Source organism: Rhodnius prolixus, unplaced genomic scaffold (genome assembly GCF_049639745.1).
Source record: "Rhodnius prolixus isolate KJV_2025 unplaced genomic scaffold, Rpr scaffold_6, whole genome shotgun sequence".
NCBI lineage: Eukaryota > Metazoa > Arthropoda > Insecta > Hemiptera > Reduviidae > Rhodnius > Rhodnius prolixus.
The window spans coordinates 8,156,644-8,180,387 of NW_027411634.1; the positions used below are offsets into that span (position 1 = coordinate 8,156,644).

At 32.4% G+C, this 23,744-nt stretch overlaps 1 protein-coding gene across 10 annotated transcripts in view; it reads right to left on the reverse strand.

The window, feature by feature from the left end:
• Positions 1-23,744, reverse strand: part of nab (NGFI-A-binding protein homolog) — a 70,128-nt gene that overhangs the window by 24,335 nt on the left and 22,049 nt on the right. For 9 of the 10 annotated variants that reach the window (XR_012462707.1, XM_074142148.1, XM_074142151.1 and 6 more), the window contains 2 exons: positions 8,770-8,871; positions 4,047-4,184 (listed from right to left, as the gene is read on the reverse strand). Coding sequence is in view for 9 of the 10 variants with exons in the window: in XM_074142148.1 (XP_073998249.1) it covers positions 4,047-4,184; positions 8,770-8,871 (240 nt within the window). In the remaining variant the exon portion in view is untranslated. Of the gene's footprint in view, positions 1-4,046; positions 4,185-8,769; positions 8,872-14,944; positions 15,090-23,744 lie in introns of those variants that run through there. The other variant, XM_074142152.1, reaches the window with a different exon arrangement.

The following is a 23,744-nucleotide window of genomic DNA, read 5'->3' on the forward strand; positions in this document are numbered from 1 at the left end:
CGCAATGCACATAATGTAAAAAATAAATAAATGAAAAAAATAACTAAATAAAAGAAATAAGAAATATGAGAGAAGAAATATAGATTCGAAGAACGCAATCCCAGGAGTGTTTTTCTAGATCGTACTAATGGAGAAGGTAGAGGAACACTTCCAACTGTTCTTTCTTCAGAACTCCATCTTGTTCGTTCTGGCATTTCTCTGAACAAACAGTAGTACTTGTCCCTCTTGTTTTTATCTTATACAAACAGAATACACGAGAATAAGAAATACTTGACGATACTTATTCCATATTTTTTAGCTCTTGTGATAGCTCACACAACTCTCTATTCTTTTACTATAATTCTAAAGGTTCAAATTGTTGCCATCTCCTTTAAACTGCCAATTTTTGAAACATGTAAATTTTTACTGTCATTTAACAGTATGTAAGTTTTTTCAACTGATATAGCATTTAAGAGGAAAAGTTCTGTACAGTCATGAAAGAAGGAAAGGATTCTTTACATCCAATCTGTACGCATGAAATCGCTACTTTGTCACTCAAGTCAAAGTATAAGCAAATCACAGAAAAATGATACCACAGTGAACAACATGATTTTTTTAAATAAATTAATTTTCAAATGAAACAATGAAATCTTGACGCAATTTATAAGCCTTTCAAAACTAGTTCAATACCAGCAAGCACTTCAAATTTTTCTTTCTGTAGCCTTAGTATGGAATCACAAGGACATCTCCGGCATTTTCTATCGTTTTGAATACAGATTCAATTTCTGCTTACCAAAAAGAGAAGTCATTAGACCACCAACTGGCTCATCATGGTGGAGGCAATCGTATGATGAAGTCTATGCACTTGCGAGGATAAATGCGGAGGTTTAATTTCTACTTTGAAGAAAAATTAAACGAAACTGATTTCAGTAAAATTGAATAAAATTAATTGAATGATTAGATATTGTATGTATAACTTATACACATATATTTATTTTTTATTTTCGAAAATTTCAATAAAAGTTTCAATATACAGGGTGACCAGAGTTATATGCTCCACCCACTTTTTTTTTTAAACGGTGGGAAATTTCGAAAAAATAAAAAACACGTATTTAATCATTTTTAGTCTAGTTTATTTTCAGTGATTGGCCCATTTTTTTAAACCCCTGTATCTCGAGATACCGCATCCAACTTTTGTTTTTCAAATGGAAAGTTGTAGTTTTTGTTGCATATTTTTATAGTATTTGAGCTCCTAAAAAAAACAAAAAAATAATTTTTGAAATCAGGTTTTTCAAAAGTTATGGGTATTTAAAACGTGAAAAACAAATTTCAGTTTACTGTCAAAATTATGTTATTTTTTTTAAAGAATCTGTTCAAACTGGGCATAATCAACGGATAGGCAAGCCAAAACTCTGGACTCTCACGCTTTGCTTGTAGCAGCACTTATGGTGGCGAAGTCAAGATCTAGGTAGGCTAGAAGTATTCGGCGTTTTAGATCATCGACTGAAGCCACGGGATTAAGGATACTGTACACTTTATTTTTTAGATATCCCCACAAAAAATAGTCCATTTGGGTTAAGTCCGAAGATCGAGGTGGCCATTGGATGGGACAATGAGTACCTAAGCACTTTTCATGGAAATTTCTGTCCAGTCAACCTCGAACCACTCTCGCGTTATGTGCCGGGCAACCATCTTGTTGAAAATACATATCTAGCCGACGTTGTAGATGATCATCTTCAAGCAGAACTGGAACTGGCAAAATGTCTCTTAAAAAAAGTTAGATACCTTTCACCAGTTAAGTTCTCTCTGTAGAAGTATAGGCCGATTAGTTGATTTCCTAAAACTCCACACCAAACGTTTGCAGAAAAAACAACTTGAACGTCGAATAACTCTAGCCTGCCTAGATCTTGACTCTGCCACCGTAAGTGCTGCTACAAGCAAAGAGTATCAATAAACTGAATTATTTTTTTTTCATATTTCAAATTACCATAACTTTTGAAAAACCTAACCGATTTCAAAAAATTTTTTGTAGTTTTTTTTAGGAGCTCAAATACTATAAAAATATGCACAAAAAAATATAACGTTCCATTTGAAAAAACAAAGTTGGATGCTGTATCTCGAGATACAGAGGTTTAAAAAAATAGGTCAATCACTGAAAATAAACTAGACTAGAAATGATTAAATACGTGTTTTTTATTTTTCCGAAATTTCCCGCCGTTTAAAAAAAAAGTGGGTGGAGCATATAACTCTGGTCACCCTGTAAGTAAAATTAAAGCTGATCGCTTGAAATGCTTGATTCGAAATAATATTTTGCAAACAGCACTTGAAATTTTAAGACCTATTAGTGGTTCCAAAATCAAGAGGAATATTTCCTGTTTTGTTGTAGCTAAATAGATGAAAATTTAGATATCCGTAATTATATTGCCAGACAAATTATTACAAAAAAGACCTGTGTAATACAACAGTAAGAAGAAGGTAAGATAGAAGACCAGGCAAAGAAGACTTGACCCAGTTAGAACCCTCGGTATATATTTTTTCTTTTTCTTTCTTCTTCGTCTTTTTTTTTGCTTGTCTCTCCATTTCTTTTTTTTCCTCTTCTAACCCCTTCCTTGGAGTTCTTGTATCGATCTTAAGGGGGTGGCAAGTTTTATATATATAGATGACCCCCACTACAGTGGTTCTATGTTCTTCCGACTTTTTTTTTTTTATCCCATTCTTCTTTGTCTGTCTGTTGAATTATTTCCTAACGGACGGCCGGTGGTAGGTAAATTAAAATCAAACTGATGGGTGAAAGTGCATACGTCATAGTTCATAAGAGAGGAGCAAGTGGGGGTGGCCAGAGAACAGATGTCAGACAACAGACGACACAGGAGAAATAGGGACACCAGGAATCAAGTACACATACAGAGAGCGACAACCTCCGTCTACCTACTGTCGTATAATCAATTCTACTTATACCATCATTTAGAATATTTCCTTCATTAGGAACTGACGCAACTAGTTTGTCTAAGTAGCTTAATTTCAATGACTAATATTTTTAGTTGACGTGAACTAAACATTTATTTTCGCTACGTAGAAAGTGCACTCTAGTTACAGGTAACACTGTCCATCATCGGACAGTGAGCTGTAAGAAGCTCCTAGAAAGAGAATATCTAAAAAGCCAACAGCTGGATTCGAACCCGTGATCTCCTCATTGGAACCCAGTATTCGCTAACAACTCAGCTTCAATCCCTTTGCTACAACGATATGTCTTATTCTTTAGGAGGAAATATTGCTGTCGAGTCAAATTTAAGATTTCTAGTTTTTTCCAAAACTTTCGTCTCCTAAATCCAAAAAAGAGTTAAAAATTGTTTATTTGAAACATTTTCAAATTTTGTTTAGAGTACTGCTTAACGAGGGCGATGGTTTTGCTTTCCTCTGAAGTAAAATCACGGTGAGAGTGTTAGGGCTTAACACGACTAAAACATTAAGTTGTAATAAATATTAATCTTTTATTTTGGGGAACTAATTCAAGAAAAATTTACTAAGTTTAAACTATTAAAATAAACTGTCTTCTGGATACCATGAATTCCTCACATTGTCGATTAAAGCAAGGTAAACCAGTATTTCTATAACTTGCGAAAATTAAAAAATAGAAATAAAATAATAATATTATAAAAAAAAAAAATGTAGCCGTTTCATTTTCTATGATCTAGGTCAGTTGTCTTTCTGCATTCATCTACCCAGTTTCCATTTTATTATTATTTTTTGTTCAAGAGTTTCAGTTTTCTTATTAGAATAATTATAAAAATAATATAAGTTACATTTTTGAAGTAACATCAGCGGGAAAACAAAAACAAAGTATAGAAGCCTCATAAAAATGTTCACAGACTCTCCATAAAGCTCAGAATATACAGGTGCATGGACTGTGTAATGTTTCGGAATACTTGTCTTCACAATGAACAACCGCTACACATTAAACGATTGTGTTTTATTAAAATATCTAATTTTGACATCAGATCTCTATTATTTTGTAATGTTCGCCAGCTTTAAAAAAAAAAAAAATACAAAGCAATGCCTATACTTACTTGGATTTGTAAGCCATTCTTGTAAAGCTTTCTGCAACCGGCGAACATGAAGTGGTTTGGAGGCCATGCCAACTAATGCCATGATCTCCAAAAATTCTTCTTCACCAGCTTCGCACAATTGCTGTACATCATCACCGCCTTTAAAATAAAATGAATCAATAAAAGTGAAGTTTTATTAGAGGAAAATTGTTAAAGGCTATGGTTAACCAAATCGAATATAAATAATATTATAGGAATTCCTCCCTCCAAAACTTCTTTTACTCTCGCATGTTAAGTACCCCCTCGTTGTCTACTCTAAATTGGATGGTCCTTGGAGATAACTAATTTTTGTATTTAGGAATGGAAGATCAAACACGGATAACGTAATTTCATTAAGCCAAATGTTATAACTAAGGAACGGATTTTTATGTATTTAAAAATGCCAAATATTTAATTAAAATATGCATTTATTTTCGTCAATTATGTGGAAAATATGTGATTTTCTTAAAATATTTTCTGGAATATTTAAGTAAAATGGACATTTTTTTTTTATGACAATGGATTATTTATACAAGAAAAGAACATTTTTACAATTTATAATAATTTATTAGGAACAGTTTCTGCTACTCGATGCAAGGCATGAGCAATACACGTCACATGAATTATCTTAGGATAAAATACCTGAATAGATTGCCCAGCCTTGACCATGTTGGGGGCAGAATCAGAGAGAAACAAAAGAACTTTTTCGTTCAAAACTCCACTGGGCCATAGGATATTAATTGAGGCATCGAAGAATCGTGAAATGGTGGAATGATTGCATTTTTCGAGAACCTCACAGTTCAAAAGGAATGGCTTTGAATCCACATCAGCATCACTGTCAAGTTTTCCAATAACTGCATTGGCAATATACCAGCCCTCAACGTCAGTGGTTTCATCAATTGACACCCAAATCGGTCCATCTTTGATATGTTCTCGAATTTTGGTTAGTGTATCTTTATAGATATCTTCCAGGTAGTTTTTCCGCAGAGTGCTCTCGTCAGGCATTTTTTTCCCAATATAGGTCTCTAAAAATCCTTTGAAATGAGGATTTTTAAGTTTGTGGAAAGGGATATCTGCTCTAACCAAAGCCCGACACAGATCTGTACTCAGAGTAGACTTATACTTGATGATGGAGATGTAAGGAAGGCTTGATAGGACGTCCTCTCTTTCTTTCTGTTTTTATTCTCTATGTGCGATCCGGTGGCAATATGTTGGGTGACTTGGGAACGTTGAGAGCAAGAAACGCGCTTGTCACAAGCTGTGCAGTACAAAATGTCTCCATCACTTCGAAAAAGTTCTGCTGGAAACTCGCGAAGATATTTAGCAACCAGTTGTTTGTTTGAGGCCGGTGTTCGTGGCATTTCACCCAAAAAAGAATAAACTAAGGGACCGAACGAAATGAATTGGACACTTCAACGAACGAGCTGAAAGAACAGACAACGTCAGACAACTTCAAAGAACTAACAAGTGCCCGTCACTGTTTAGCAGCATTCTGTGTAAATTACAATAACCATTGTACCCACTGTGATTCACAGCCCTACAGTCTGTGGTTCACAGTTCCTGTCAACCACCTCCCAATTATGAAAATATGCCCAAAATGAAAAATATGAAAAAATATCTACATATTTTGATTAAATATGTAGAAATATTTATTTATTTTAATCAAATATGTATAAATATGCGATAACATCCAAATATGTGGAAATATGTGAAATAAAAGTAGACTCAAACGGCTTAAAAAGTGTCAGTATGAATACTTCTAGTTGAAAAACGTCTGTAAATTGCCTAGAAAAAAATATGTACTCGTAAATACATACGAATCCGTTCCCTAGTTATAACAAATCGATTTGATGTACATTTATTCTATCTGTTCATTGATTCTTAAAGCAGGCATATAATTGAGCGGACAGAGAAATAATGCTCCTTAAAACCATGGAAAAAACAAGACATACTTTGGAAGCTAGTTAAGCTAACGAGCTACACGATAAGCCTTTGATTGAGCTAAATATGGATGTAAAGAGAAAGATGTTTTATCGTCGAGTTATATTATATTCACTCATCTTTTCTTATTAATATTAAATTCATTTATCCTGAGACATCCTTTTGTAGTTGTACCTATATGCCAGCTCAAGTTATTTACTTATTTTAATTTTTAAGAGAGAATATAGGCATTTAAAATAGAGTTATTTATGCATGCACAATTAAATCCAGTTAATTGTATTTACAAAGGCTGTGGAAGAGCTAAAGCTTCCGTAGCTAAATTTTTTCAGAGTATATGAGAACGAAATTTATCCTGTAAACCATTTATTTGTAACAACTTTCGGGGCCTAGGATGAAAATTAAGTATTTGTAATGCAGCATTCCACTGTCTCTTGTTAAATCAATTTTAGAATGTTACCTTAATAAAACATGTACCAATATACTGCAGTTTCTCTGAAATGCTTAATTTTTAGAAGAGAAAGTGAGTGAATAAGACTATCTTTTCTTAGAGTTGTATGAACTAAGAACAAAGACTATTTATTTCAAACTCACTTTAAATTATAAAAATACGATTCTGGTGGACAGTCACCAGTTAAACCAGCGAGTAGTAAGCAGGTATGCACACAACAGATGGACAACAATTCGATGGCTGGGTGTAGACGGTAATTCTATAGAAACTACCCAGCTTCGGATGATAACACCCTCCGCTACTCTTCTGTACACCATCAACAGGTGGCTGTACAAAAACCTATCTTGATAATTAATGTAAACGAAAGGTTACGCTTGTTACATTCAATTGGAATAATTTGTTGGCCAGTTGCCCCGCCGTTCAACCCAATTTATCCTCCTGCTCTCTAGCCACAATTTTTGTATTTTTTTTTAACTGGGATGTAGTTTGATTGTCCGTTATTATTTATTCAAGTCATTTACAATGTTCTACTTTATTTAACAAGGTGATCATGGATTGGTTAGTTTAGTCAGAGGAACATTAGAAGTGAGTGAATGATATCTGAGCAAAAGCTCAACTTTATAACCTTATACTAGATAGGGAAAAGTATGTATTAAGATCATGATAAAGTTTTGAAATTGATTTTTGACAGTAAGTATCCGAAAGTGCCATTTTTATTTTAGGTAAGGTTATATAACCATAACCCGTGTAATGTAAACAAAGTTTAATGGGATAGGAAGATATCGAAAGGAAATATTTTCTGAAAGGTTTATTCAGTTTTCCGCAATTTGTTCCCCACAAAAACTATAAATTAATATAAATTTGGTACCTTAACTATTGACAGAGAAGGCTTATTTAAAAAAAAAAAAAAATTATTTTCATGAAATTTCATGGAATTAATCCATTTTAGGGAGGATGGGATTTTTTGGAGTTCTCTCGTAAGTCTTTTCACTAATTTTTCTTTCTTTTTTATAAAAGAAAGCAATTTCACTTTTGAGTTTACTCAGGAGAATGTAAAAGAAAGGATCTAAAAATCAATATTTTCACCAATTTATCACTTATTTGAAAAGAATGAATAAAGGAAAAGAAGAAAAATCCACGCACACTTTTTTCGACAAAACATTAAATTTATCGGAAAATTGCACATTTTTTACGCTTATTATGTATAGCTAATATATTGAGAAGTGTGGTAGAATCGGTGCCATTTACCAACAGCCAGATAGTCTGGAGGAATTGTGGTTTAATACATGCTACAGTAATTTGTGATCGTATTACTCGTCTGCGAGAAGGGGGTCAGTCAATGTATAGAGAGCGAGGCAGGTAAGGATTCACAATTGTCTCTTTGGGCGATAACTGTGAGACTTACGCATTATGGACAAGTTGCTAGCCTTCCACTCTAACAATAAAAACTCAAGATAAGGATACTAAGTTAAAGGGCTGTTGAAGGAACTATCTTGCGGTTACCTGGAAAAGTTAATGACACTTTCTCATGCAAATTTCCAGCACATTTGATGAGACGAAAAGAAAGCACTATCCTAACTCAAATAGCTCATGTGAAAAACAAGAATTGTTTGTTCAACAAAAACTGCAGAATTGTTCAATATTGAGGTTATTGTTCAATATTGAACAATTTTCTGTTGCGCCCAATGAGAAGGGCCAATCTTCAAGGGTTCAATCTGGCAATAAAAAAGGGTATAGAATCAATCATATCCCAAAGGCGAGTGAACGTCCGTGAACGTCGGTCTCGCCATAATTAAAGCACTTCTGCAATGGAGTATTATTGATTTTGATTTAGATTTGTCTATAAAATGACAATAAACCTAAATCTAATGCGATCTAAAAAACCTTCAAAGTGTTGTGGCTTCCTTCAGACATAGTGACTCTTCACTTATTTGCAGGCGACTCTGATTTCGCTAAAGCATATGAATTTTATCTCTACATGTGTCCTGCAGAATGATATTTTAATGCAGCCAGCATTAGCTTTTAGCAGTCAATAGGAGAGAGTTCCAACAATAAGTTGCGAACGAACAGTTAGTGAAATATATCTATGTATGAATACAGAAATAAAATAAAAAGTTCATACTACAACCAGTTAGTATTCATTTAAGTTAACAAGTACCTAAAGCACAATTAATGAACTGGTATTGAGAAGAATTAATTCCGGTAGTGAGTCATTTAACTTAAGAAAGAGATAAATTAATCTCACAGAGGATAAGTATAAAATAGTTTGGTTACAAATTACCCTAATCTACAGGTTATAGAATCATGAAAACATACCCATTTCAAGCAAGGTATCATAATAGGCTAGCAGGCTGGCCCGCTGCATCACCCTGTACAATTGCAGTTCAGCTTCGTTGGTCGGAGATGATGTCCACACAACTGCAAAAAAAATAAATAAATAGACTGAGTTAAATAATAGTAATATTAACAAAAATCCTTATTTTAAATATTAATTATTAAAAAAGTCACATCATAATCTAAAAAAACAAGATTAAAACTTTTTGATCTAAAAAAAACTATGTACATTGTAACTCTATTGTAAAATACGAGTATGTTCCACAGCCCTGAAGATGATTTAGTCAAAGAAATAAATAAAAACGTATTAATAAACGTTAACTTCGCTTCTTCCTTAATGTCCTTAATACAACTAGATGTGTATAAAAAGTAAATATCTTTGTAACCCACTGCGAAAACGTAAAAAAAAACACAGAATAATCGATTCAATAAAATAGATTTAGATTGGCTTATTCTATCCAAAAGCTTATCGTTCGGATCTCAACCTAGCAACCCCACCAAAAAGCCAAATTTTTAAGAATCACTTTTAAATACTCAAACCTCCTCAAATGATAGTATTTCCACTAAGAACACAAAATTGAATATCTGAATTTCAGCAATTTTTCCTGCTAAGATAAAGCGTATATGACAGATACATTGTGTACCAATAACAAAACTTAACCTTAAAGTAAATTCTTCCTAATATATCACAAAACGGTTGTTAATGACCTCACCATGCTGATCACAATAAAGCAAACAATTCTTAACACTCATCACTGAATACAAAATTTAATTAAATCTAGTTATTAGTTAGACATTACTTATCGTCTATATAGGTGTTTTAATATTGTATTTTGGGACCTCTTTGAGCATTTTTTCCTATTCTGAAAACATTATGGGATTTTTTGCTTGTAAACAAAGAGTGTGACCTCCATTCTTATTTAATATTTTCTCCCACTTCATGCAGTAGATTACTGGAAAGTCTCCTTGGAGACAGCCTCCACTAGGTCTTCTTCTTCTAATCTTTATTTTTTTTTTGTTTCATCTCGATAGTTTCTTAGGAATGACGCGCCATACAGAGGGAGGATTTTTTTTTCTGCAGCAATATCTGCTGTAAAAGAAGATTGGCGGCCATTTTCTAACCAATAGAATTGACCGTAAAACTAAGGAAAAAGGAATGAGCAAAAACAAAAACAAAAAAAAAGACTAATGAAGAAAACTAGAAATAAAGCGAAATAAGACTTGATACAGGATGGTGGTTAATAAAAAACATGAAGAAAGAACATGAATTGCTACAAAAAAATAAAATAGTTTCCTTCACTTGCAATTAGTTCGAGAATTGGAACTAGTTTAATAGGTAGTAGTTCGCCTGTAATTGCAGTTTACACAAAATTACACAATTCTTTTGTTATTTCAGAGAGAGAGGTACTTAAAAAAAAAACACATTTTTCTAAGTAATGCAAAAAGATTTCACATTTTTGATAATTAGTTTTACTAAATAGAAAGTATTTATTTATACGGCTCTTGTGTGTTTTATGAGCATGCGAACGTTTACTTTAAAAGACTTTTAATACTTACTTAGCTAGTACTTGAAAGAGGTAAACTAACACTAACAAAGTACGGATTTCCAGGTTCCATTAAAACGAATTCGCCTTACAGACTTGGAAGTATGATAATGGTCAGCCAATCTTTACAGTAAAAAATTCTTTGCTGAATGCTTCATATTTCCCAAAAGCAGACCATATTTCTTCAATACAAACTGTTTTCTGCATTGATGGAAGTCAATAATTAAATATTTTAGTTTTGGAGAATTGGGTGATGATGACCCCTTTCTCTCACGCACTTTTTTTTTTTATCAGCATACTTTCTTGTGGGACGATATTGCTCTGCAATTGTAAATTTCAAATATTAGGATTGGAGGAACCGCACTGTATTAAGTGTGGAGAGAATATGAGCCAAGCTTGGCTATGGTTGTACTAAATTCCAAATAATTAGAAGTAACTTCTATTTCTTGAAATTCTATCAACTTTGAGTACGTTTTCCACCTAATCGAAGATATATTATATAATACTAAATTTTTTTATTTATTTTTATTTTTTATGATTTAAGGCGCTTCAACATCTAAGGTTATTGGTGCCCGGAGCTTTTTTCAGTGCACTGCTGGCCTCCGGACAGTGTTCTCTCATTACAGACAAAACAGTGAGCTGTAAGAAGCTCCTACGAAAAGAAAATCTAAGGGTCAGCAGCTGGATATAATAATAAATTTAAAATATTATTTTTGTTTTTGTAAAAGGAAACTTTACAGTTTAATAACATTTATGTTAATTCAGATAATCTGTATAATTATCCAAAGGAGAAGAATTACAATTAAAAGCGATAAAGTAGCAGATGTCATTAAAGGATTTTAGTTAGCTAGACAGTCAAGGGTCCATCTGGGGCCCAAGAAACCAGTGGATGTCTATGCTAATCAAAAGCGTGAGAATTCTATACTCTTCTATCTGAGACGACATATCACCGAAAGATAGCGTGCCACGAAGAGTATACAAATGTATAATATCGATATAAAAAGGTGGAGACGAAGAAAAAAGAAAGGTTTATATACATATATATATATATATATGAAGAAGGAACAACACGGAAAAAGGAACCTTTTAGATAGTTTGAAGGAGCTGAAGAAGACCAACATCCCTTCCTTGTTTTTTATCCTTTAATATATTTTTTCTTATTTTTTTTAAATTCCCATGGACGTTTTTTCCTTCTTCTACTTTGCCCAAGCTTCTTGTCTTTGTTAATGAGAGTGTCAGAAAGAGAGGACAACTAAATAGGAGAATATCGTATGTGAGAGTGAGACGGTGAAAGTAAGAAGACAAAAAAAAAGATGCCGCACAGAAGAGAGCTGGAGATGCCTGGGAACGCAGCCCCGGAGGGCATCAACCCCTTTTCTATATTTTAGTTCCTCATCTTACCACAAACAAATTTCCCCCTTTTATTACAGCCTGCAAGTTGGAAGCCCTCCCACTGCCTTCTATAGTCCGTCACTTTGATTGTCTTCACGTCTTTTTTTTTGTGTATATATATATATATAATATATAAATTAAAATCTTAAATTATCATCATTGTCTTTAACTAGACAATTACTTTTTTGTTCTTTCACCTCGCACCTTGTTCATAAAATGTGTGATGGTACCTTCAGGCTTCTAACCGTTCCATCAAGTCTCTTCACCAAGGTTCTGTTATCTTTGCATTATTTACACTGCAATAAATCTTATTAATTTGGAAAAATAGAACTGAATATTTTTTTTTAATTATGATATAAGCCAATTAAAACGGTTGATTGCCTTAATTTTAACGACATTCAAAAGTTCGTCCCTCAACAACTTTGGTTCTTAATATGTAACGTTCTTAAAAGAGTTCCATATCGTAGTACAAAATGAGCCAACTTCTCTAGCCCCTAATTTACATCCATTGCTAAGGACAGGGTGTTCAGCTTAGAGTACCGCCAGGCTAAGAGTTGTCCACGAAAACCTAAGGATAATTTTACTTTAAAGAGGACTATTTGTACTTTGTTCTTTAGGACCATCGTTTAGGTAGATTCCTGAAGGAAGCAATTGACTGTTGTTGAGCTAAGTGTTCACATACATATCACACATTCAACATTTTATCCTTCAAATCTCTTTTTCGTATCTAAAAACATAAATTTGTTTTGGGAGCCCCCAATATAAAAAATTGAATCCAAATGGGGTAAAAGTCGGAACTAATAAAAATGTTTCGTCTTAATAAGAAAATAAAAAATACCTTTAAGTTTTTTTCTAGTAAATCAGATTGCTTACAATATATTAATAAAAATGACTTGAAAGATTTGAATGAGGGTCATCCAATGATTACCATCATGAGTCGACTAATCCAGGATGCCGTTGAAGTGAATTCGAAGGATGCCCCTTTTCTATCATGCGATCTGGCGATCGCGAGGCCATTGACGCTTCAGTCTTCAGGGAGGATTCGAGAGAAGAGTAGACTGAGACAGGTTGGTTCTATATGAACGGATTGAAGTGTTGGGAAAGTTAGGAATGAAATTTGGTGTAACGGGATTTGGCTAGGGTCAAGGATGAAAGGGATTTTTAGGTCAGTGTGGATAGTCTGATTGCTTACGTAGAAAGAAGCGATAAGGATGGTGCGTAGGATTTTCAATTGAAGGGATTGGATAAGATTGAGATTGGAACGCTTTGCAGTACCGTGCAGTTCAAGTCTGTATATCTCAAGATTGGGGGCTAGTAGAGCTGTGTAGGGTTTCTTTTTGTTCGTAAGAGACAATTTGGAGCGTTTTTTCTATTGAGTCTTTTGGTCATCCGGTAACGTACATACAAAGTTCCAGTCGCTTGAGTCAGCTATTGGGGGTCCCACGTAAGGAGTACTTTCAAGTTTAAACAGTAACTCTGTATAACTTAGAATGGAAGATTTGCGAGGAATCGGTCAAATAAAACCACTCGTCTCTTTGCCAACGTTTCGACAAATATATTGTCCTCTTCAGGGCGTGGCTATGCGGGTTGGTTGAGTTCCAGAAACTAAGAACTTAGAAGAGGACAATATATTTGTCGAAACGTTGGCAAAGAGACGAGTTGTTTTATTTGACCGATTCCTCGCTAATCTTCCATCCTAAGTTTAACAATTTACGGTCATGAAACCAATATATTCACTCTGTATAACTATTGTAGTAACACTTCACTATAGATCATCCAAATCTAAAACAGAAGAACATCAGAACCTTGACAACAGTTTTCACTCCCCCAAGGAATAACATATGGTGGGCGCCGTAATTGTCCAGGTAATTACCATTATCAAGTAAGAAAAAAAGAAATGTAACAGAACAATCAGGCATTATATTTTTTTCTCTTTCTATTGAATTAATGAATCAGTCACTATATTTTTAGCTACAAATAAACCAAAAACCAAAAATCACTACCACTCGCACCGTATTATTTAAAAAATTAGAATGTAATTTATTGATTAAAAGTAAGTTTAAGGTCAGTCTAAAACTAAGCACCCTATGAACTGAAATATTTTAATTCCGAAGAGAATTTTTTTTATTTATTTACATTTTTTATTTTTATTTGAGCCGAGCAAGAGAGGGGAGCCACAGTCTGTTAGTAAGAAATGTTTGTGAGTCGGTTCTAACAGAGAGAAAAAAAAAGAACGTAAAAAAACTTTATGAAACTGAGGGGAGCGGCGGGAACCTCAAGGATATTCACACTCAACATGTCCGCCGTCTCACTCGCTCAAGTTTTTTTTTTTTCCTTCTACAAGTTTTATGTTGATTTCTTTTTATTATTTTTTTTTCTTCTTATTTAACTTCTTCTTTTTATATAAAGTTCGTCCAACAGAGAAAGAAATTACGGAGCAAGCAAGATACCAAGACAAAGATATCGTTGTGCTGGTAGTAGATCTGGCGAGTGGGTGAGGAGATGTTTGAAATGTTAAGTTAAAAAAAAAAGGAAACCTCTCGATACGATATATATATATATATATATATATACACGTGTGTGTGTGTGTGTGTGTGTGTACATAAAAAATTAGAGGTGCACTCTGGCGGCCGTCCTGAGACTTTTTTTTTTATGTTAATTACGGGCCAGCCGGGGCCGAATAATCATCCTCTTGTGTTTGAGAATCTGGTGTAGTTTACAGCTAGCTTCACGAAGTAAATCTAAACAAATACTAAATACCAAAAAAATACTACTGATGCCACCAAAAAAAATTAAGGAAAATTATTATTATTATTATTTTGAGATTCCAATGGTCTGTAAATTTTGATGCAAGAAAAAAAGTCAAATAAAAAAGTGATAGAACAATAAAGAAATAATACAACTTTTTTAGATTTCATTTACCTCCACAATCCCTCCCCTCTTGTAGAAAGGTTTTTTATGTAGTTTTTTTTCACCAATTTAGCCCAGAAATAAAAATTTTCAGTTCAACAGTGACAGGTTACGTAGTTTCGTTACCTTTTCAAACCTTTTTTTATATAAAGTTAACTATTCTATATCTTTTCGTAGTGAAGAAAAGCTAAAATAAAATTATTTCTTGTGCTCAATGAACCAACAACAAAATACCTTTACTTAAGGAAGAATTCGTACAAATAGGAAAATGTATGCTAAATACAAAATACTAATAAAAAGATAAAACTCACAGACGATAGATAACATAAGCAGGCACTGGCCAGGCCGAACGTACGGTAGAGAATGAATTTTTTTATTTTTATTTTGGAATATTAGCTGTATATAGCACATTGGTCTTGCAGTCCAAAGTGCAAATTTATATTATGTAGCAGCTCCTGCCATCTACGACTATTTTTCGGTTACAACATTTAAAAAAAAACAAAAAAATTTAATGTTAAAATTTAACAGGAAAAAAAAATCAAACAAAATTACACATCAGGACAATTAACGCTAGTCTTGTTACTTTCTTTAAATCCTCATTCAATATGTATTCCCCTACTTGTTTGATTGTAATGTTGTAGCAAATACTCTTCAAAATTAATTGATTTTAGTAGATAAATTTGGGGATCTCGTTTAACATGTTTATGTGAATAAATTCAAGTGTTGGCCAATGCCAATGCGATTAGCAACATCACAATAAAGAAACCCTTTGGACACTTGTAATATTATTTATGAAATTTGCATTTTATGACATACTATACAGTGTAAGCGATAAAGACATAAAGTTGCCAAATAATAGCTGTTTAAATAAAAATAATAATTGCTTATAATAATTCAATAAAGGGTGACAAATTTCAATATTTTTGCCTAATTACCTAACTTTCTTACAAAGCCAAAATAGGACTTACTTCCTATGAATCGAATCCTCAAAACCAACCAAAAAAAAGAAATCCCATTTAAGTTCCTTTCATGAAATCCGCCCTTAATCAAAATATACAATCTCAATAAGAAACTTGTTGCTTTATATTCCACAATAACTAAAATGAATAGTTACCAACTATAAATGTAATGCATTTAAATCCAACCTTACCCCTCGAAAAACATTTCTGGGTGCGCCACACAGTATTATATATCTTTTCTAAGATAAAAAAAAAAAGGATATTGAAAAAGAAAGACATGATCCTAGAAAGGTTGAGAAGAATCAAAATAGATACGATAAGTTATACGCCCCCGCACGAGTCACCTCCGACTGGGACTGTATTTTTTTTATACAAACACATCGTTTTTTTTTTTTTTCTTGTTTAATTTTATTTTTACTATTTAATACCCTCAAGGCTATTGGTAGAAAAAATCTACTTGAAGGCCAGTCGTTGAGAAGTTAAAATATGTCCGGAGAGAGAGAGGAACAAAAAAAAAAATTGAAATAAAAAAAATAAATAAATACATTATATAACGATAGAATAAGCTGAGACTGGTAGAGTTATTTGCTAGACTATTATTTTGTTTTTTGTATTATTTATTTATAGCTAATATTTTTGTTTGTTTTAAAGTTATTTGAATGTTTTGGAAAGTAGCTGGTTTCATTTCATTTGTTTTGTTTTTTAACTGGAAAACGGTACATATTCTTTGAAACAATTAATTTTTAGCAAACAATTAATTAAATACAAATAATCTCTTTTAAAACTGGACCAATGGCAACCAGCTTCTGCTAAAGTGACAAATGAGCAAAATTTAATAGCTAAAATATAAAGAGCGTTCTTCTATGGGGGTGTTTTCTCTATGAAGATGAACTCTAGCGACAAAGAAGTGTCAGTACTTGAATAAAATGTAAAGAAAATCTATTAAATCTAATTGAAAACATAAAGTAAACTTGCCTCTTAGTTTTTAATTTAAAGAAATCGAAGAAATTGAGCTCTAGTGGCTTCGTATGTCCTATACACTTTTCTTAAGGAATAAAATACTTCCATTCTAGAGTGTTAGTGGCATCGAATAATGGTGAACATCTCAACCGTAAACATTAGAAACCCTAATTACGAATATGAGATCTACTAGTAGGTATAGAGGATTTTGAATCAGAGAACTTAATTATTAAAATACAATGATTAAGTAATCATTTTAAAAAAATAAATAACATATAAAATTCCTTAGTAAAACAAGTAGGTTCACTACCTGTTAAAAATAAATTTTAGGGGACAAATCGTGCCTTTCCCTTTTACACACATTATTATGCATTACAAACCACTAAATCAATAAACAAATTGAGTACCCCTAATCAATGAATTTTTATTTTTAGGTATACTTTTATTACATTTGAATGGACTTTCAAGTTATAAAAGCCTGTTTTTGCATAAAACTAAAAAAATAATAATTCTAGATTCGTAAAAGGAAGTGAATATATTAAATTTTTCTCCCAGACGTTATGCAATGTGTCCTTGGTCGGGTCATAGATTTGCTTCTTTTATTCTATCTTTCTCTCACTCTTTGGCAGTTATTTTTTTTTCTCTGATCACATAAAAAAAAAAAATCATCGAACAAAGAAATATAATAATTTTATAGAAAGGAAAAATAAGAATTTGGTTAGTTTAAAATGAGATATTTGTATAAGCTAACAGTCTACACGGTGTAAGTGATGGGAAACAAATATATAAATATGGCCTGTTTTAACTTCAAACTACTCAGGCGCCAACAGACGATTTCATTGCTACAAATTGGCCTGAGAATAGAAGTAAGCTAGCAAGAGATATTTTAAAGCAATGTTTGTATTCATTTCACCAGCGTAAATGTCCTAGGAGTCATGATGGCTGTGCAACAATTACTCGACTTGCTCTTACGTTTTTTTCTTAAAAGATTCCTTCCTAATTTTACATTCGCCGTTAAGTAAAACACTTCATACTTTGCAACATATTCTTATGAATCTGCACATCATATCTGTGATAAAGCTCTGCAATCTTGTTGCTTTAATATGAGAAATGAGAAACAAATCACGTACAAAGAAGGAATTTAAGGCACTTCTTGGGTTGATCGAGTGAAAACTATTTCATAGTCAATTCCATGCTATACTGGTGTGTGGTTGATACCAATGGAACAATGCCAGTTATTGAAAGAAATGTAGAAACTACCCAGACAGTCTCCTCTCCCTCCAGTTTCTTCTTCTAGAATCACAGTTCTGCATACTTTTTTTAATTTCTCTCCTGAAACCTGAAGGAGGTTTTCAGTGCTGGGAACAGCAATCCCACCATCGATACTGTCCTCCGGCCCTAATAATGCAGCAGAACGTTAGTTCAATTGTTCTGGACTGTTCCGTGTGCAGGGAGCACTGCCCCTTCGTAGTGCAGTCTATATCTGTCTCACACAAGAACAGGTTAAGGCTTATATTGGTAGTAAAGCATACTTCCGATAACTAATCCAATGTTCATTGCAAAAATTTAATGGACAATTTTTCTATTATTATTGTTTATTTTTATATTGTTATATGTATTATTTATATTTTATGTATATTATTTTTTTTATTATTAATTGGACAATTGAAATCCAAAATTATGTAAAACTACTACGACCTCATTTTAATTCTTTAGAATGAAGAGTATTCCTTGCAATATTCATAAAATAAAACTGTAATTCCTTCTCGGAACAGAAACAACAGAAAATGTTCATGTTGAGGCATTTGAGAAACTCTCTTTTAAACAAACGAACAAATGAACATGAATATCTAAGATGCTGAAAAACATTTTCCAATTATTTAAATCATAACTAATAAAAGGTCAAATGAGAAAAATTAAAATAAAAGTCACACGTTGATATTTTTTTAAAAAAACAATGATTATTGTTTAATTACTAATGACCGACCACATTTAACCTTCTTAAATAATTAAAATAAACAAAAAAATCTTTTTCCGAAATCATTTAAAGGTTTATTCAGAAGAAGGTCGGGAAGTTATATCTACATTTATATTCACTTATTTGCAGTATTAATATCGGCTTTTAATTTTTTACTTTCCTTGTAATATTATTATTATTATTTTTTTTTTGCGCATCAACAGCTGAGGTTATTAGCGCCCGGAGCTTTTTTCAGTGCACTGCCGGCCTCTGGACAGTGTTCTCTCGTTACAGACAACACTGTCCATCACCGGACAGTGAGCTGTAAGAAGCTCCTAGGAAGAGAAAATCTAAGGGTCAGCTGCTGGATTCGAACCCGGGACCTCCGCGTGGGAGTCCAGTATGCTAACCTCATAGCTAATCCCTTCCCTTTTGTAATATTATTATTACTATTTTAATAAATACTTTAATGCAATTCGTCAAAAACGTTTATATAATTTTGCTACAAAAAATAGGTAATGTGAACCAGCGGGTTACGCATTTTCTTTTGATTTTGAATTCCTATTAATGCTACACAAGTGATGAGACAGTACTTTTCATGTAAATGGCACGTTAGCAGAATGCCTACCCCAACTTATCCCACAGTACTGCCTTTAAATTGGACTTATTGAGAAAATATATCTCAAATAAAAGCTATGAGCGAATTGAGATTAAATTAATTCGTTTTATAGAAAAACATTAAATACTCAAAAGTACGACTCAGTACTGTAGCATAAAGCTATGAGAGAACTGAGATTAAATTAATTCGTTTTATAGAAAAACATTAAATACTCAAAAGTACGACTCAGTACTGTAGCATAAAGCTAGGAGAGAACTGAGATTAAATTAATTCGTTTTATAGAAAAACATTAAATACTCAAAAGTACGACTCAGTACTGTAGCATAAAGCTAGGAGCGAACTGAGATTAAATTAATTCGTTTTATAGAAAAACATTAAATACTCAAAAGTACGACTCAGTACTGTAGCATAAAGCTATGAGAGAACTGAGATTAAATTAATTCGTTTTATAGAAAAACATTAAATACTCAAAAGTACGACTCAGTACTGTAGCATAAAGCTATGAGAGAACTGAGATTAAATTAATTCGTTTTATAGAAAAACATTAAATACTCAAAAGTACGACTCAGTACTGTAGCATAAAGCTATGAGAGAACTGAGATTAAATTAATTCGTTTTATAGAAAAACATTAAATACTCAAAAGTACGACTCAGTACTGTAGCATAAAGCTATGAGAGAACTGAGATTAAATTAATTCGTTTTATAGAAAAACATTAAATACTCAAAAGTACGACTCAGTACTGTAGCATAAAGCTATGAGAGAACTGAGATTAAATTAATTCGTTTTATAGAAAAACATTAAATACTCAAAAGTACGACTCAGTACTGTAGCATAAAGCTATGAGAGAACTGAGATTAAATTAATTCGTTTTATAGAAAAACATTAAATACTCAAAAGTACGACTCAGTACTGTAGCATAAAGCTATGAGAGAACTGAGATTAAATTAATTCGTTTTATAGAAAAACATTAAATACTCAAAAGTACGACTCAGTACTGTAGCATAAAGCTATGAGAGAACTGAGATTAAATTAATTCGTTTTATAGAAAAACATTAAATACTCAAAAGTACGACTCAGTACTGTAGCATAAAGCTATGAGAGAACTGAGATTAAATTAATTCGTTTTATAGAAAAACATTAAATACTCAAAAGTACGACTCAGTACTGTAGCATAAAGCTAGGAGCGAACTGAGATTAAATTAATTCGTTTTATAGAAAAACATTAAATACTCAAAAGTACGACTCAGTACTGTAGCATAAAGCTATGAGCGAACTGAGATTAAATTAATTCGTTTTATAGAAAAACATTAAATACTCAAAAGTACGACTCAGTACTGTAGCATTTCTGGTCAACTTAAACTTTCTCTAAAACCTCAGTACTGCGACTCCAGAAGGCCAAAACTAAAACAACAAACGTCAAATCAGAATTTTCTACAAGTTCAGCATATCTACATACTATTTGCCAATACCACATTTTCATATTTAGAAGTTCTCGAAATATTTTCAGTGAAAAACTCGAAACTTCACACGTCCGCAATACTTAAACATCAAAAATTGATTCATTAAAAAATAGAAAAAAGAAAGAAGCACTTTTGGTTGGCCAATTTTGGCTAAAGCTAGGTGGTGTTAATCCTTTGGTGGGTGGTACTTAAGCAAAATATCATATTTAAACCTTTAGCGTTTTTATCTTTTTGTTTTGATTGTTGGTAGACATAAAATACTCGTACATACCAATTTATAAAAAACAATAAACTTGTTTGTGAATTATTTTACCCAGTTTTGGAGTTGGAATAGTTTTAATGCATCTGAATTTTTAAGTAAGACTGTGAACTTTCAAACTTTTAGGCATAATTATAAATGTGATTACTCTGCAGGTATTCAAAATTAGCTTAGATTTTTTTTTTTTTTTTCTTTTGTTACTTCTTTTTAATGAACAAAACAAAGATCTGAACACGCAAAAGAAGTAACAAAAGCTTAGATTAAAAATAGAAAATCTTTCTGGTACCTATTAATCTATATTCCTACGTCCTAGCCTAGAACTAGAGTATTGCTTGGCTGGAAGTGACTTAGATAATAATAAAAAAAAATCAAACAAGTTGTAAACCCCTCTTACCGCATTCAAACGAGGTGAGGGGTTGGCATTGTCTTAGGGCCGCTACCAGATAGCACCATACAAAGAAGTATTACGCGGCTCCCACGGCATAAATTAACCAGGACTCCTTTTTTTTCTAGTTTTTTTTTTTTTACTCTCTCTTCAATGTTCTTAATAGTTTGTTGTTCTTCCGTTTCATCCCCTCTCTAGGTGTTGTTTTCAATTAGTGAGATGAATATTAAAAGATGCTGTAAAAGGTACCTAGGTTCATGTTGATGTGGGATTGTGTGTACGTTTCCTTGTTGAACATTTCCTATTCCGTTTGCGGTAAGGAAAGGATCTCTCATACTACGTCTCTTTAAAAGGAAACCGGATGTTTGTACTGTATGTAACTTGATGATCACTTTTAAAAATTCACTTTCATCACAGTGATAGTTAAGTACAGGAATAAACAGTTCTGGTATGTCAGTAAATATTCTTTAGTTTTTTTTTTTTTTTTTTTTAATTAGAGAGAGGGTAGTTATGCCGATAATAGCATTTCTGATTCTTACACTGAAAAAGAAATCAGCAGCACAAACTTAATACACACTCTATACTTACTGAATCAAGCTCTGTGAAAAGCCGAAACCAGTCAAATATGCAAGCTAACACAGATCAAAGATATTATCCAAAACTGTGGACTCAACTACACATTTTTAAATGAGACATTTGTTCAATAAATTCATTTGCAAATATCGAGCGAAATTTTTGATATTGGAAATACAAAAATTTGGAGAATTTAAAGTCCTCTGAGACTGAAATCAAAATTCATTATTTCTGATACGATATTCCACCGAGATCCTACCTTGCAAGAAGACAGCATTCAAAATCGTATTAACTAAAGTAAAATGGTATGTTGCACTTTCACGAAGGAGGAGTTATCACGATGTGCCAGAGTAATGTATGGTTCAATCACTAATATATTAATAAAAATGTTTAACTAAGTCCCGCAAAGTATTTTAAAATCTTTCAAGATTAATCGATCCAAAACATGAAACACAAAAAATTGCTTGTCAACTATTAGTTTCAATTAATTAATAGTAATAATATACTTCAATATTATAGACGCCTAATTTAGTTCTAATTACAGACTGGCAGCGATTTCTGTTTAATTACAAACTATTATTATTAGTTAATTAATTAATTGAAACAACGTTACTAATTGCTTTCTCTATTTGGGAGAAAGTCTGCTCAGATTTCAAAAATGATCTAACTACAACCAGAAATTTACGTTTTAGGGTCATATAAATAAAAAAAGAAAAAGCCAAAATTAGTAGCACTACCGATATGGCCGAAATACGTCCAAGTTTTCTGATAATGCGCTTCTTTTTAAAAACGGCTCCCCTTATCTTATTCATAGAACGCACAACAACATTTTCCCTTCCAATATTCCTGCCACTTTTATTTGAAACATTTTAGTACAGTATGCAATCACACCAGTTGTTTATCGCAAAGCACTAATAAAAGTAAGACTAGAATTAACAATTAGAATAAATTATGTAAAATTAAGTTAGAAAATAAGATATAGATTTCTGAATTTTATTGAAATATTCTAGTCTAGATAACGGCTCCAACAAATTTCATTTAAATTTGGTGTAAAGACTGCTTGAATAATAAACAAACACGTTTATTTGAAATATTATTCAGGTGGGGGAAAAAAATATATAGAGAAAGATACAACCCAAAAAATACAATACTCAATTTTGACGGCCATTGCAAAATTGTGGTAGAGTAAATTACACATCGTGTTTACTGAATAAGCTTCAACAATATATTTTTTATGATAATCTTTACTGATATTTAATGAGTAAAGCTTAAATTTCATTGAAATGAGACTGTAGAGAAAAACCTAAACAACCCGAATTTCGAATTTTTTCAAATAAATAGTTTCAAATAAATTAAATATCAAATTTCAAATTATGCAATTTTAAATTTTATACTGAACACTCACTCATCGACAGACAAATTTGTAAACAGCGCTTTTCTTTTATCAGGACTCAGATATCAAAATATTACCAAAGAAAACCAAATTTGGAAAATTTGACATGATTTTAATTCTCACTTTACAAAGTAAGAGAAAATAAAAACTAGTCATAGCTTTTCTCAGTGAAACCTTCCCCAGACAGGGAAAGTATAAATATCATACATTATATTATACATATCAACAACCAGTGGGCTTCAAATCGGATACTGATATAGTGCAAACAAAAACAGTAGAATAATTTATGCAATTTCAACGAATGGAAATTAGAAGTTAAGGCTAACCTTTGTAAATTTATTTGTTAATTACTTCACTACGACCTCAAAATTCCCTTTATAGACCAACTCGCCAAGACTAAATACCAAAAATTCCATACTACTCTCTCGACTAGCTCTAATCCTCTAGTACTGTCTCTCGCTTCCTCTGACATTCCTAATAATCCTCCTCGCCGACAGAATCGCCAATGGTCCCGCGACTTCCTCGCAGTCTGAAGACCTAAATG